The sequence below is a fragment of the Equus caballus genome, chromosome 1, assembly GCF_041296265.1.
Source record: "Equus caballus isolate H_3958 breed thoroughbred chromosome 1, TB-T2T, whole genome shotgun sequence".
NCBI classification, from domain to species: Eukaryota; Metazoa; Chordata; class Mammalia; order Perissodactyla; family Equidae; genus Equus; species Equus caballus.
Window position 1 is genome coordinate 95501771 of NC_091684.1, and position 12033 is coordinate 95513803.

General features: G+C 58.5%; 1 protein-coding gene across 8 annotated transcripts in view; it reads right to left on the reverse strand.

Moving 5' to 3' along the window:
- LDB3 (LIM domain binding 3) overlaps positions 1–12033 on the reverse strand; it is a 60243-nt gene that overhangs the window by 27017 nt on the left and 21193 nt on the right. For 6 of the 8 annotated variants that reach the window (XM_070229960.1, XM_023648682.2, XM_070229953.1 and 3 more), the window contains 2 exons: positions 10663–10832; positions 10452–10488 (listed from right to left, as the gene is read on the reverse strand). In XM_070229960.1, coding sequence (XP_070086061.1) covers positions 10452–10488; positions 10663–10832 — 207 coding nt within the window. Of the gene's footprint in view, positions 1–3660; positions 4385–10451; positions 10489–10662; positions 10833–12033 lie in introns of those variants that run through there. The other 2 variants (XM_070229979.1, XM_023648685.2) reach the window with 1 other exon arrangement.

Sequence of the window (12033 nt, forward strand, 5' to 3'; positions counted from 1 at the left end):
GTTCAGTAGGTCTGGGAGTCTGCATTCCTAACAAGCTCCCAGGTGATGCTGATGCTGCTGGTCCTCAGACCACACTTGGAGTAGGAAGGTGCTACAGAGGTCCATCCCACATAGGGATGCCCGGGGCCATGAGCTGTCTACTAAAGCATTGCCGAATTGCTCTCCTCCATCCGGTGAGGTGGATGGTAGTAAAGAGAGGCAGGAAACAATGCGAGAGGGTCAGGGAAGGAGAGAGCTGGAGGAGTGGCAAGACCGTGTGTTGACCGACCCACGGAAGGGAGCACCATTCTCTGTGACTGCGTAGGAAGCATCCAGGATGGACAAGGGCCATGTCCTGTCCAGCCCTTTCCCAGCTTAGTGGTTCAGAGAGGACATAGGGCAGCCCAGCTCTCTGGACTGTGGCAGTACCCAGCCCTGGCCCTTCCACGAGGCCGCTTGCCCACCCTCCATGAATGAACCTGGCTTCTGGAAGCCACACCTATGAAATGGCTACCTCAAAGAAGTAGCTGTAGGCCCTGAAGCCATACCGCTAAGCTGGCTGCTCAGACCCTCCCGGCCTGGGCAGGTATGGCCTGGGAATGTCCAGGCTGACACAGGATACCTGGGCTCCTTTATCTGTTTCTCCCTGACCCTGTCGCATACTTTTAGGGGGCTTCAGGGAACTGAGGACACCGCACAGGAGTGATGAAAATGTCCAGGCTGAGGATAGCATCCTGCAAGATGAATAGAAAATTGGCTTTGCCTGTCACCTGCCAGATCAGCTTACCTGCTGCTCTCCCCAGACATAGCTCCAAATGAACTCTGGATCCACGAATGTGGGTCCTTGGAAAATTCATCATCTACCACACAGCCAGGACAAAGGGCATGCACCTGAGCCTGCTGCTTGGGGTTCCGCTGAGTGGCATCCTATCCAGACTCCTGTCTGCAGACACCAAGCAGCCAGGGTCTTGGGTAAGTAGGGGCAGCACTAAAAAGCATCTTGAAGGATTTTGGTTTCTTGCCCAGATCAGTTCCTGCCTGAAGTTCCATGAGCCCCCAGAAACCCCCAAGGAGGGGGTCTCAGAGAGCAAACCCTGCGGAGAATTTCCTTGGCCCTGGCTTCAGTCCCAAAGACGGTGCCCATGAGGTCACCCCAGCCTGGTCTAGGATTCTACAGCTGCTTCCTGCTTTGGTAATCACATCTTTGGTTTAAACATCGAACCAAAAACCAAACCAAACCAACTATCCTCAACTTCTCACGGCTACACGGGGAGGGTGTGGCCAGAGGAGAAACAGCCTGGCCACAGTCCCCCTTTTCAGCCCTTCTCTTCCTTCAGCCAGTTGGCATCAAAGTAGACCGTGCCAATGCTGTGCCCCTGTTCTGTTGTGGTGGCCCTTGATTGATGCTCTTATTGATGGGAATGATGTTACACATGAAAAGGATGGGGATGGTAATGGTGCTGGTGCTGGGTCTTGGGGTTTGTGGTCACTGGGCTCAGGATGGAACTGCTCGTGATGGTGGGGGCATTGTGATTGATGGTGCTGGGGGTGGTTGCCATTATTGGGGTGGTGATGCTATTTGTATTAGCTCAGAGAATGGAATATGCGCATCTCTGTTGACTGGATGATGACACAACAGTCAGGTGGTTGGTCAAGAAATTGTTCATGCTGCCTCCCACCCAGTTGGCATTCCATCTTGCACCCTGATGACTATTGCTCAGGGCAGCCCTGACCACGTCACTTTGCTGCAGGGCAGCTGCACTGCACAACCCCAGGGGCCCCATGGACTTTTCACTCTAGGCGAGTGACACCCCTCAAGAACCATGCAGTGCACAGCGATCTCCACGGGCTGTCATGTGAATGGTGCCCTGCAACCTTCACCAGTTCCACATTGCCTTCAGAGTACAGTCAAAATCCCAGAGCCTGGCACTCCAGCTCTGGACCACTCCTAACCATGACATCCTCTGCATTCCCTCCACTCCAGCCAAAATGATTCACTTGGGGTTCTGGGACACCCCTTCTTCTCACCAGCACCTCTGCTCACTCTGCTTAGAGTACCTGTCTGACCTTTCCTGACTGCACACGCCCAGTCCTAACTGTTCTTGGAGAGCAAACACACAGACCCCTTCTTCCAGGAAGGCTTCCCTGATCCTCCAGTCGGAGGGGTGCTCCCTGTCTCCAGACCTCACACGATCAGCCTTGCATCGTGGTCAGTCACAGCCACGTCGGCCCTTTCCAATGCCTGTGGCACCCACAGCAGCCAGGCTGGCACCCCGACTAACACCCGCGGACACAGAATGCTGAATGAGGACATCTCTGCTGTATTCTCCAGAGGGCTCCACATGGACCCCTGGCCTGGGGCCACCCAAGGCGCTGCCTGCAGGGGCTTGGGGTCACTGGGAAGGTACCAGGCAAGCTGGAAAGCAAATGAGAGCCTTTCAGGGTTTCAATCAGGTTGCTCCAAGAGGGCTCAACAGGCCGGGGGCTGGGGACAGGGGGCTGTGAGGTCACCAGCTCTGATTGGCTCAGGTCCTCTGCCAGCCTTAAGACACCCACCGCCTGGGTCCTCTCTGTCTGGCAGGCCTGGCCCCACAACCCTTGGAAGTCCTCATTAAAAGGCCAGCTAAAAATGGGTGTGCTCCAGAATGCCTAGATGTAGGCAGGAGCACACCCCCCTGCCCCGATGATCCCCCAGCCAGCCTGCCCTGCCTGGCCCTGGCATCAGTCTGCTAGAGGCAGGAAGAGATGGGAGGCCAAGGTGGAACAGGCTTGCGGGGGGCTTTGGGGAGCATCTCAGGGTGGCGGGCGGATAGAGCAGTCTCCCCGGCTAGCCCTTCTGCGTGGGATTGCCATGGTCCCCGGAGGCACAGAAAAGCCTGTGCCCAGGGAGTAGGAGTGAGGCTCTGACCCAGTCCAGCCACAGAGGTGTTGGAGGAGTCCTGAGGGATGGGCCTCGGCTTCTGCTTTTATTTGCTAAGTGTCCTTGCTCTCATGTTGGCAGCCTGTGATTCCTGCAGTCAAGGAACAGGCTGATGGGTAGACGGGTGGGTGAGGAGGATGTGAGCCTGCCAGCCTGGTCCTTCCCTAAATGCTCAGGACTAGGACAAGGCCACAGGTGGGTGGGGGCTGGAAGCAAGACCCAGCTGGAGGCCTTCCCCACCCTCATGCCACCTGAGCAAGATTCTACCAGGCACATCTTCCACCTCCTCTCCCCTGAGCCACGGCCCTGGCCCACGGAGGACCCCCAGCAGTTCCCCTGTGAACTGCTCTCAGCCTAGAGCTCCTCTCACACCCTGGACCAGGGCTGAGCATAAGCAGCACGTTCCCGGGACAGAGGTCTGCAGCATGCTTCTGACACGGAGGGGTGGCTGGCTCAGTCTGCTGGTTGCAGCAGGGTGTGGGAGGAGAGGTGGGGGGCATCTGAGTACCCCCATACCACTGCCCCGTGAGAGGCTATGGCTGCCCAGGAGGCTGCAGGATGGATTCCACCTGCCGTTGGCCCCACCTGAGCGCCCCAGCCTGGATGGGGCCCTCAAGGCGGGAAATCAGTGGTGGGCAGAACGACACGGGTCTCGGCCCCAGCGGGCCCCCCACCCCTCTTCGGGTGGTGCCTGTCTTCTCCTCGTCTCTGACATGCCCCTCTCAGGTGGTACGCACACAGGCACAGCATGACTGGGGCTGTTTTGGTTCATTTCAAATGCTCTTTATTTCAGAACAGCATGCTTATATGTACAGGAGAGAACTAGGGAGCCAGCGCGGAGAGGAGAGCGCACACTCCAACCTCACCACAGCCGGGGCGGGCCTCTGCCTCATCTACCTAGGGCTGCCACTTCCTCTGCAGAGAGCCCTGTTCTGGGCTGCCCGGGCTCCAGAGGGCAGCGAGGGAGTGAGTGGGGCCGGGGAGCTGGCCTCTTCCCAGGACCCTGACCTACAGGTGACTTGTTCCAGGCCGGCACTGGGCCAGGCTGCCTCTCCCAGGACCTGAGGTTGGTGGGAAACCGACCCGTAGCACGTTGTTTCCCTCAGTTCTGGGTGTTATGCCAACAAACCCTGTCACGTCCTCTCTGATCTACAGCTAAGGCCCTGGCAGGGGAGCAGAGGCTCGGGCTATTTGAGGGGTGGTGAGGGTGGCACTGAAGGGGGGGGCTGGGCAGGGAGCAGAACTGCTGCGCTTGACTATCCAAGGCGCCCCCCAGCACAGCTATCCATTCTCAAGCATCACCGTGGGGGCTCACATGCCAGATCTGTGTGGGGGGAAGGAGGGAGGGGGTCCAGCCTGGGAGGGGTGGGAGGACTCCGGACAGCCTTTTAGCTTTTAACGTTAAGGATTTGGGCCGAAAGGCCATGGTGCCAGTTGCGCAATTTGGCAAAACGTGGGCTGTTACGTTCCGTTTCAAACCTTTCCCTGTGGCACAGAGAGAGACAGAGACAGAGAGAGACAGAAAGAGAGAAAAGAGAGGAAGAGAGAAAGGGGTTAGGGGATGTGTTCGCCATTCCCCTGATAGCTGGGGCAGAGGGCATGGGAGGGAGGAACTGGGCTTTGAGAGGTTGTCTCATCCAGGGCAAGACCAGAGTCCCAAGGACCAAGATCAAGGGACTGAAGTCCCTGACTTGAGTCGGGAGCCATGGGGAGGGGGCCTGGCTAGTCGGCCTGAGGGGCTGACCTGGGCAATGGGGGTCTCTGGGTCCTCCCTGGTCCGTGTGGTTAGGGCTGGGCAGGGCTGCTTTGGTTGTGGGCTCTGGGGACTGAACCAAATCGGCAGGTGTGTCTAGCATGGTCTCTGTCCCCAAGCTGGGCATGAAGAAGGAGGAATGCCTGTTCCCACGATGAGGCTTGCTGAGCAGACCTGCCACCTCCCTGTGCTGCCCTGGCCTCTGCCAACCCTTTTCTGTCCCCAGAGAGAAACCTTCAAACACCACCGGCTGTCCCTGCCCGCCTGGGCCTGAGCACAGCCAGGCACACGCGTGCACACGCATACTCACAAGGCCACTGGCACACATACAGGGGGCCAGGACTTCCCGCCGCTTCCCGCCAGCTGGGCCTCTGCGGCTCAACTCACAGCCTGCTCAGCCAAGGGCAAAGGACAAAGCAGGCAAGGAGCAGCCGGAAACGTAGAGATGGAGGCGAGGGTGTGCCTGGGAATGGCCAGGGCCACGGATGCCAGAATCCTAGGCTGGAGGGGCCTCTAACATCCTCCAGACCAGAGGGGCAAACGGGGGGTGCAGGGGCTGCGTCTAGCCACAAACACAGTGTGTTTAATGAGGACAATGTTTAAAACTCCTTTTAAAAATTAATTGCTACAGCCAGACCACGGAATACTACTTAGCAATAGAAAGACACAAATGAACCATTGGTACGCTCAAAAGCTCGAATGAATCCCCAGGGAATCAGGCTGACTGAAAAAGCCAATCGTACAGGGTCGTGTGCTGTAGGATTCCATTTATACAACATCCTCGAAATGACAAAATTTTAGAAATAGAGACCAGATAACAGATTAGTGGTTGCCACAGGTTAAGGAGAGGGTGTGCGTGTGGGAAGGGAGGTGTGGCCATAACAGGGCAACATGGGGGGTCCTTGGGGTGATGCAAATGTTCTGTGTTTGACTGTATCAGTGTCATCATCCTGGTTGTGAAATTGTACTGTAGTTTTGCAAGATGTTACCATTGGGGGTAACGGGTACAAAGAATCTCTCTGTGTTATTTCTTCCCACTGCACGCCAATCCACAATTATTTCAAAATAAATAGTTTAATAAATGAATTGCCAGCCTATGAAAGTCAGGAAGACCAGCTTGAGGATTTTAAAAATCAGAGGATGGGGCAGTGCTGGTCTTACGCGTCTGCAGGCTGACAGTCCCGCGTCCCTGCATTTAGACCTGTCCACCTTCCCGCATATGCGTTACCAGGCAGGCTGCCCCCCGACACACACCTTGAGTCCTCATGTTGGGTCTCTGTGTAAGATTCTGTTTGACAAAAGGGGCCCACTGCTAACATATTTGAAAACCACTGGTCAAGCCCAGACTTTCCTAATACCAAGAGGAAGGCGAGGCCCAGAGATATCACATGAATGGCCTGAAGCCACACAGAAACTCAGGGGGAGCACCATGATCTAAGCACTGGGTGTCATCTGCTACCTGCCTCTGAGGTCGGGGAGAAGGGGCAAAGGCAGCACGAGCAGAGGCCCGGCCGCAGAGCCCACGCTGCCCTACCGACAGCACCGCAGGTGGCAACAATCCACCAGCCCATAGGGACCACCCAGGGCACAGATGCGGCCAGTCCAGCCAGCCAGGCCCACAGCCTTTGTCATCAGTGCTCAGGGACAGGGTCAAGGACAGTCCTGGCAGGTTGGCGAGTCTAGTGAGCCTGTTCTGCTGGGAGCTGTTTGGAAATTCACAGATGGCCAAAGAGAGGAGTGAGAAGAGAGAGGAGAGAGAGAGGAGAGCCAGCGAGAGAGAGAGGAAGAGAGGTCTTGGACACCCTCGAGGGCTACTCAGGTGGCACCCAGGGGTGTCCTGGTCTCTCCACTTATGGTTTTTCAAACTTGCTAGGCTGGCAGACACTAAGGACTAAAAATCCACGGAACGCAGGTAACTCTCATATCGATAGCTGTCCACTGCCTCTTCACGAGGGCTGTATTTGCGGGAGGACCCTGAGCTGTGCTGTACCAAGAGAATCAGCCCCATGAGCTCGGACAGAGGCGGGTGTGCCCAGCAAGGGGAGAGGACCCCAGGTGCCCAGGGAGGCTGCAGGGGGAGGAGGGCAGGGCCGGTCAGCCCCACGCTCTGGCTCTGTCAGAAGGGGGCAACTGGAGATGAAGAAGACCCGTGGATGGTTGCACAACAGAGAAGGGACACGGGAGGGTTTTTACGTCGTTTGTGGAGGCGTGTGCGAGGCAACCTCACCTTCAGCCTCTCTGTGGACTCGTCACTGAGATCAAATTTGTTCCTTAACACTTGTGCTAAGAGAGACGCAGACCTCTCCACCCAGGTGAGCATCAGGTAAACATAGAGACGGCACTTGTAGACAGCTGCACCACAAGGTGGGGGCCAGGGGATGTCTGGGCTACACACTGGCCTTCTCCAGGATGGTTACACCCAGGCAGGGGGATCCAGATGCCTCACAGATTCAAGCCCGGTCCAGGATGAGGCTAGGCCTGCTCCCACACCCATCCCAGTCAGGGCTGCCCAACATGGACCCGACCTTCCGAGCCATCAGGCCCTGGAAGGCCTCCTGAAGTCACATGGAAGCTGTGGGCTCTCTGAGATTGGAGGCTCAGCCTTTGGCGGGGGCACTATCTGTGCTCTGCTGCTTCAGATGGAGGCCAGAGCCGCAGGACTGCCTGCACCCATGTGGACGCCAGCAGGAGGCTAGTGTTTAAGCCGCCCGGACAGTCTGTTGAGGGGCTGGGGTCCTTCCTGGGAGTGGAGCCAAGTCCGCAGCTGATGCTTGGGCTGTTCAGGGGCCCACTTGCCTCACCTGTAAAGAAGGGTCCCTGGAGACTGTGCTCTGCCCTGGGCTGGCCAGCAGGCGGGCACTGGAGCCTTGGAGGGACGTTCTCTGCTACCAGACACCAGAGACACTGTCGGAGCGCTGGGAGCCAGGGCCCAGAGAGAGGAGGGGAGGGGAGGGCGGGGCTGTGGGCTGCTCGCTCGAGGGACAGGCCTCGGAGGCAGAGCAATGATACGTGAAGGGACAGTTTGCAGGGTCTTCTGACATGCAGACTGACACCTGTCCTCCAGGCCACCAGGCCACTGCCTGGTACAGAATGCCTGAGGCTGCTCACACGGCATCCCGCCAGCTTTGTCCTCACACAGCCACAGGAAGGGGAAAGCGCCTTTGCACGGGTCCAAGCCCAGACAGGCCGTCACCACGCACGCACAGGCTGCCGGGCCGGGGAGTGGCAAACTCAGGCTCTGCTGGAGTAAGCTACTTGGAAGACGTGTGCAGTGAAGCCCCCTGGGGAAACGCAGCCTTCAGGAGAGACCCCTGGACTCCTCACTGTGAAAGCCACTAAAGCGAGAGGAGAAGGGACAGAGGCCATAGCTGCCCTCAGCCAACAAGATGGGTCAGCAGGGTCTGGGGGTGCAGTTTCCAACTTGGAGGTGGGGATGGATGGAAGTGGGGCCCAGGCCCTGGGGAGCAAGATCCCTGATCAGCCTGGACCGAGGGTGGGGACAAGTGTGCTCCCTTCTGCTCAGAAGGCCACTCAGGTGAGCAGTGGCCACAGTCACCTGTTCAGGCTTTAATCACAAAAAGAACTGAATGGCTGCACCCACTGCACCTCCCCCTCCCCCACAGCCCCAGGTCCACAGGCTGCTTGGGATTCAGTGAAATGAAAACGCCCTCCCTCCTTCTGTGGCCCTGGGGAGGATGGGCATTTCTGGGGGAGGCTATGAAGATAACCTTCCAGAAATCCAAGTTAGGAAAAGAGAGGGAGCAGGAGCCTTGTGCGCCTCCAGTGCCGGGCAGAAGCCTTGCTGGGTCCCCAGAGCCGTTACTGCAGGGCCAGAAACCCCAGAGAGAAGGGCTGGCGGTGACACTGTGCTTGTGAGAGGCAGCCGCTTTCTCGGGGTGGGGGCCTGGCACCGAGGGAGGAAGCCGGCTGGCACCTCTTCTCGGGCTCTCTTTCCACGTTCCCCGACAATGAAACCCTGTGGGAGCTGGGGAGAGGCTCCAGGACCTGCCACAGAGTTCTCAGAAGCCCAAGACCCTCTGGCCTCCTGCTGGGAGCTGAACCAAGCATGTGTGGGGTTAGGCCCCAAGGAGAATGGCTAACCTCCCCACATATCTACAGGACCAGGCAGAACAAGACCCAAGAGACGCTTCTGAAAAGGGGGAAGGGGGAGGCCTGGGGACCACCTTAATCCTGCCTTTTGTGTTCTCCTCACTCAGTAACTTCGCAGAGCCTGCAAATGTTCCAGGGGAAATAGAAAAGACGGAAGTCCCCTGTGGTCCGCCTCCACCAGCGCCCTTCCGATTAGTGACGTGCGAGTCTAGAGGGACCGGCCAGAGGAACATAAAGTGATCAGAAGTGCTCCGGAGGGGGTGGCGGGGCCCAGAGAGGCAGGGGTCAGAGCCTTCTGGGAAGGGGGGTGAAGGCCCCTGCTAGCTCTGGATGGAGGGAACTTGGGGACTTTTAGGCTGTTTGCTGTGGGGTGTGTGCTAGAAAGGCCCTCTATCAAACCTTTGGTAAAGGCTACATCGCTCACTGGAGCATCTATGCGGCGGCTTCAAAGAGGAGGTGGGTCGGACACAGAACCAGCACGCAGGAGCGGTGGAGCATAGGAGAGGAGACAGCTGACAGCTCGGTCATACGTAAAATAGCTAGATACTAACTTGTGAGCTAAATCACGTATCGTCTCAGTTCAGGCTCTTTAACAGACACACTGCAGGCACCGAAACGTAAGGACCATTACTGCAACAGCATGCCATCGTTAGCAGGTCTGGGAGGACCACACTTTAGGCTTGGATGTCCCAGCCAAAGAGTGGGGGCAACTCGGATTGGCCGAAATACAGGTTCAAAAATAAAATCCACATCAGGTCCAGCTGACCCCAGAGCCCCACTCTCCGCACAGTCCCATGGCCACTACGCACCGGTTAGCAAGGACAGTAAGCTTGGCCCAGGGTGGAAGAGCACCTCTGAGCCCCGGCTTGTCACACGGAGGCTGCCGCGGGATGCACAGGCCCAACGCAGACTCTCCCAGGAAGAACATGCAGACCACACGCTTGCCTCCGGAAGGGTAAGCACAATCACACTGGGCCCCATGCCTCACCATGGAAGGCCCTAGTAGGTTCCAGAGGGTCTGGGGCAGCGTGACCCCCTCATGCCCAGAGCCACGAGCACCTGACAGGCCACAGGTGGTAGGTTCGTGGCCGTGGCCTCAGGCCTGCCATGGATGGGGGCCATCCCTGGAGACACCCAGCTCTGCACAAGCCCCTCCTCATGCCCAGGGCTCGTCTTTCCTTTCAGAAGCCATTGTGCTGTGAGTGATTTATGGAACTAATAACTAGGTCTGAACAGGTGAGTGCAGGGGTAAGGCACCCACCCCCAGCACAGCCCTCCAAGTGCCCGCTTCCCAGTGCTAGCCTCCAGACGCACAGGGGACAGGCCCTGAGATGAGCGGGGAGGCAAGGCAGCCGGCCTGGGACGCTCACAGGGAGAGATGCCTCCTTCTCGACAGCCCAGCAACGGCCAAAGCAGCCCTGCCCGCTGCCCAGGGACAGAGCCAGGAGAGCCTGGAGTCCTTACTCCTGCAGCCTGGACCCAGGGGACAGAGACTCAGCTCCAAGTACCCACCTCACTGACCTGGGACAAACGCCCCAAGCCAGCACCTGCTGGAGCCCTTTAGGGGCCAGGAATTTCCAAATATATGGACTGGAGAGGTTCCTTCCATGAGTCTTGTGACCTGGGGGCTGCCCGGGAAGGGATGGGTTAGGAAGGGCCAGGCCCCAGAGCTGGAGGCCAGCCACTTACCTTGACCTTCTCAAAGCTTCCTCGTCAGGGTCTTGCACTGTGGGCAGAAAGTTGCTAGTCAGAAGGAGTCACAGAGCATCAGGAAGAAAAGTCACCAGAGCTCTACTCCTGGCTTCTGTGGGCCTGACGACCGCGGAGCAGGACCCAGGACTCTCACGGCCCCCAGCAGCTCCCCTCCCTGGCCCCCGCACCCACCACAGCTGTCACTTACTGAATTCCGTGCCTGTCATCTGGGCCAGGATGCGGAAGGAACGCGACTGCAGGTTGGAGGAGCGGCGGGCCCACTCATCGGCCTCGTCCTCCGGCTTGTTCTGGTTCTTGATCACAGCCTGGTACACGGGAGAGGCGCTGTCCACGGCCAGGTCTTTAATAGGAAGGCTCCTGCGAGGCACAAGGGGGCCGTGGGCGAGGGCTGGGCTGCCACCTGCTGCCCACCCTCCCAAGGCCCCACGTCGCATCCCCTTCACACCCCCTGCACCCCCATACCCGTGGGTGGCCCCCCCACTTATCTGAACCCCAACACCCTTTCCCCACTGCCCTCTGAGAGCCTGGGATGAGGGCTCGGCCTGGGTCCTCAGTGCTCAGGGTGGCCACAGTGAGACAGTGCTTCCTCTCACGGAGGGTCAGAGGGCTCGGCTCCCTCCTGCCAGCCACCCCTCCACCCACGCCAACTCGCCAACTCGAGGCACGGCCTGAGGACACCCCCAACCCAGGGCCTGGGTCTCTTTTAAGGGAAGAGGAGGCAGAAGAGTTCTTCTTGAAGCAATTTTGACCTCGCCGAGAGGGCCTTAGTTTGGGGCTGGTGAGGACAGGCCATTCGGGGGACCCAGAGTCTTCCTCAGGGCCGACCCCTCATCCTCCTCACACCTTTGAATCCAAATAGGGAGGTGGCAATGTCGTGCCTACCCCGGAAGAGGCCTGGGGTGCTGGCTTTGCCACAAACAGGCAGGCCCGGCACGGCGGAGGTGGGAGCAACAAGGCATCGCCCACGCGGCCCGGCATCGCCCGCAACAGTGTGGTTTCCGGCCTAGGGGAGCTGCGAGAGGGGCTGCAGGACGGTCACTGGTCCTCTGTCCAGGGCAGCACAGGGCTTCCAGAGGGACCTGGTGACCTTCCCCTAGACTCCCAGGGTCTGGCACATAGTAAGTACTCACAACTTAGCTGAGTGAATGAATCACAGATCAGAGCCAGAAGGGAGCCCAGGGCCCCTTGGGTCCAGTGCCTCCCAGCCCAGATCAGACTGCAGGGCAGGATATAGCAAAAGGTTTTTAGGGGCCCACTCACCCGGCCAGCGAGGGCTGGGGGATCCAGGCCACCCAGGCTACACTCTCAGGAGTCAGAGCAGGCTCGGGTGAAGCTCACAGCAGTAACAGCCTGCCTCCCCAGCCTATGGGCCAGCAGCCCAGCTCGCTCCTCTTACAGATGCTGAAACTGAGGTCCAGAGAGGCCAGCCGACTAGCTCCAGGTTACAGCATGTAGGGGCCCCGCTGAGTTAAAACCCAGACTTCCTGGCTCCCAGCAGTGTCCTTTCCATCAGGCCCTCTGCGGTGACAAGGGCTCAGGAAGGCTGATTCGGCCCCTG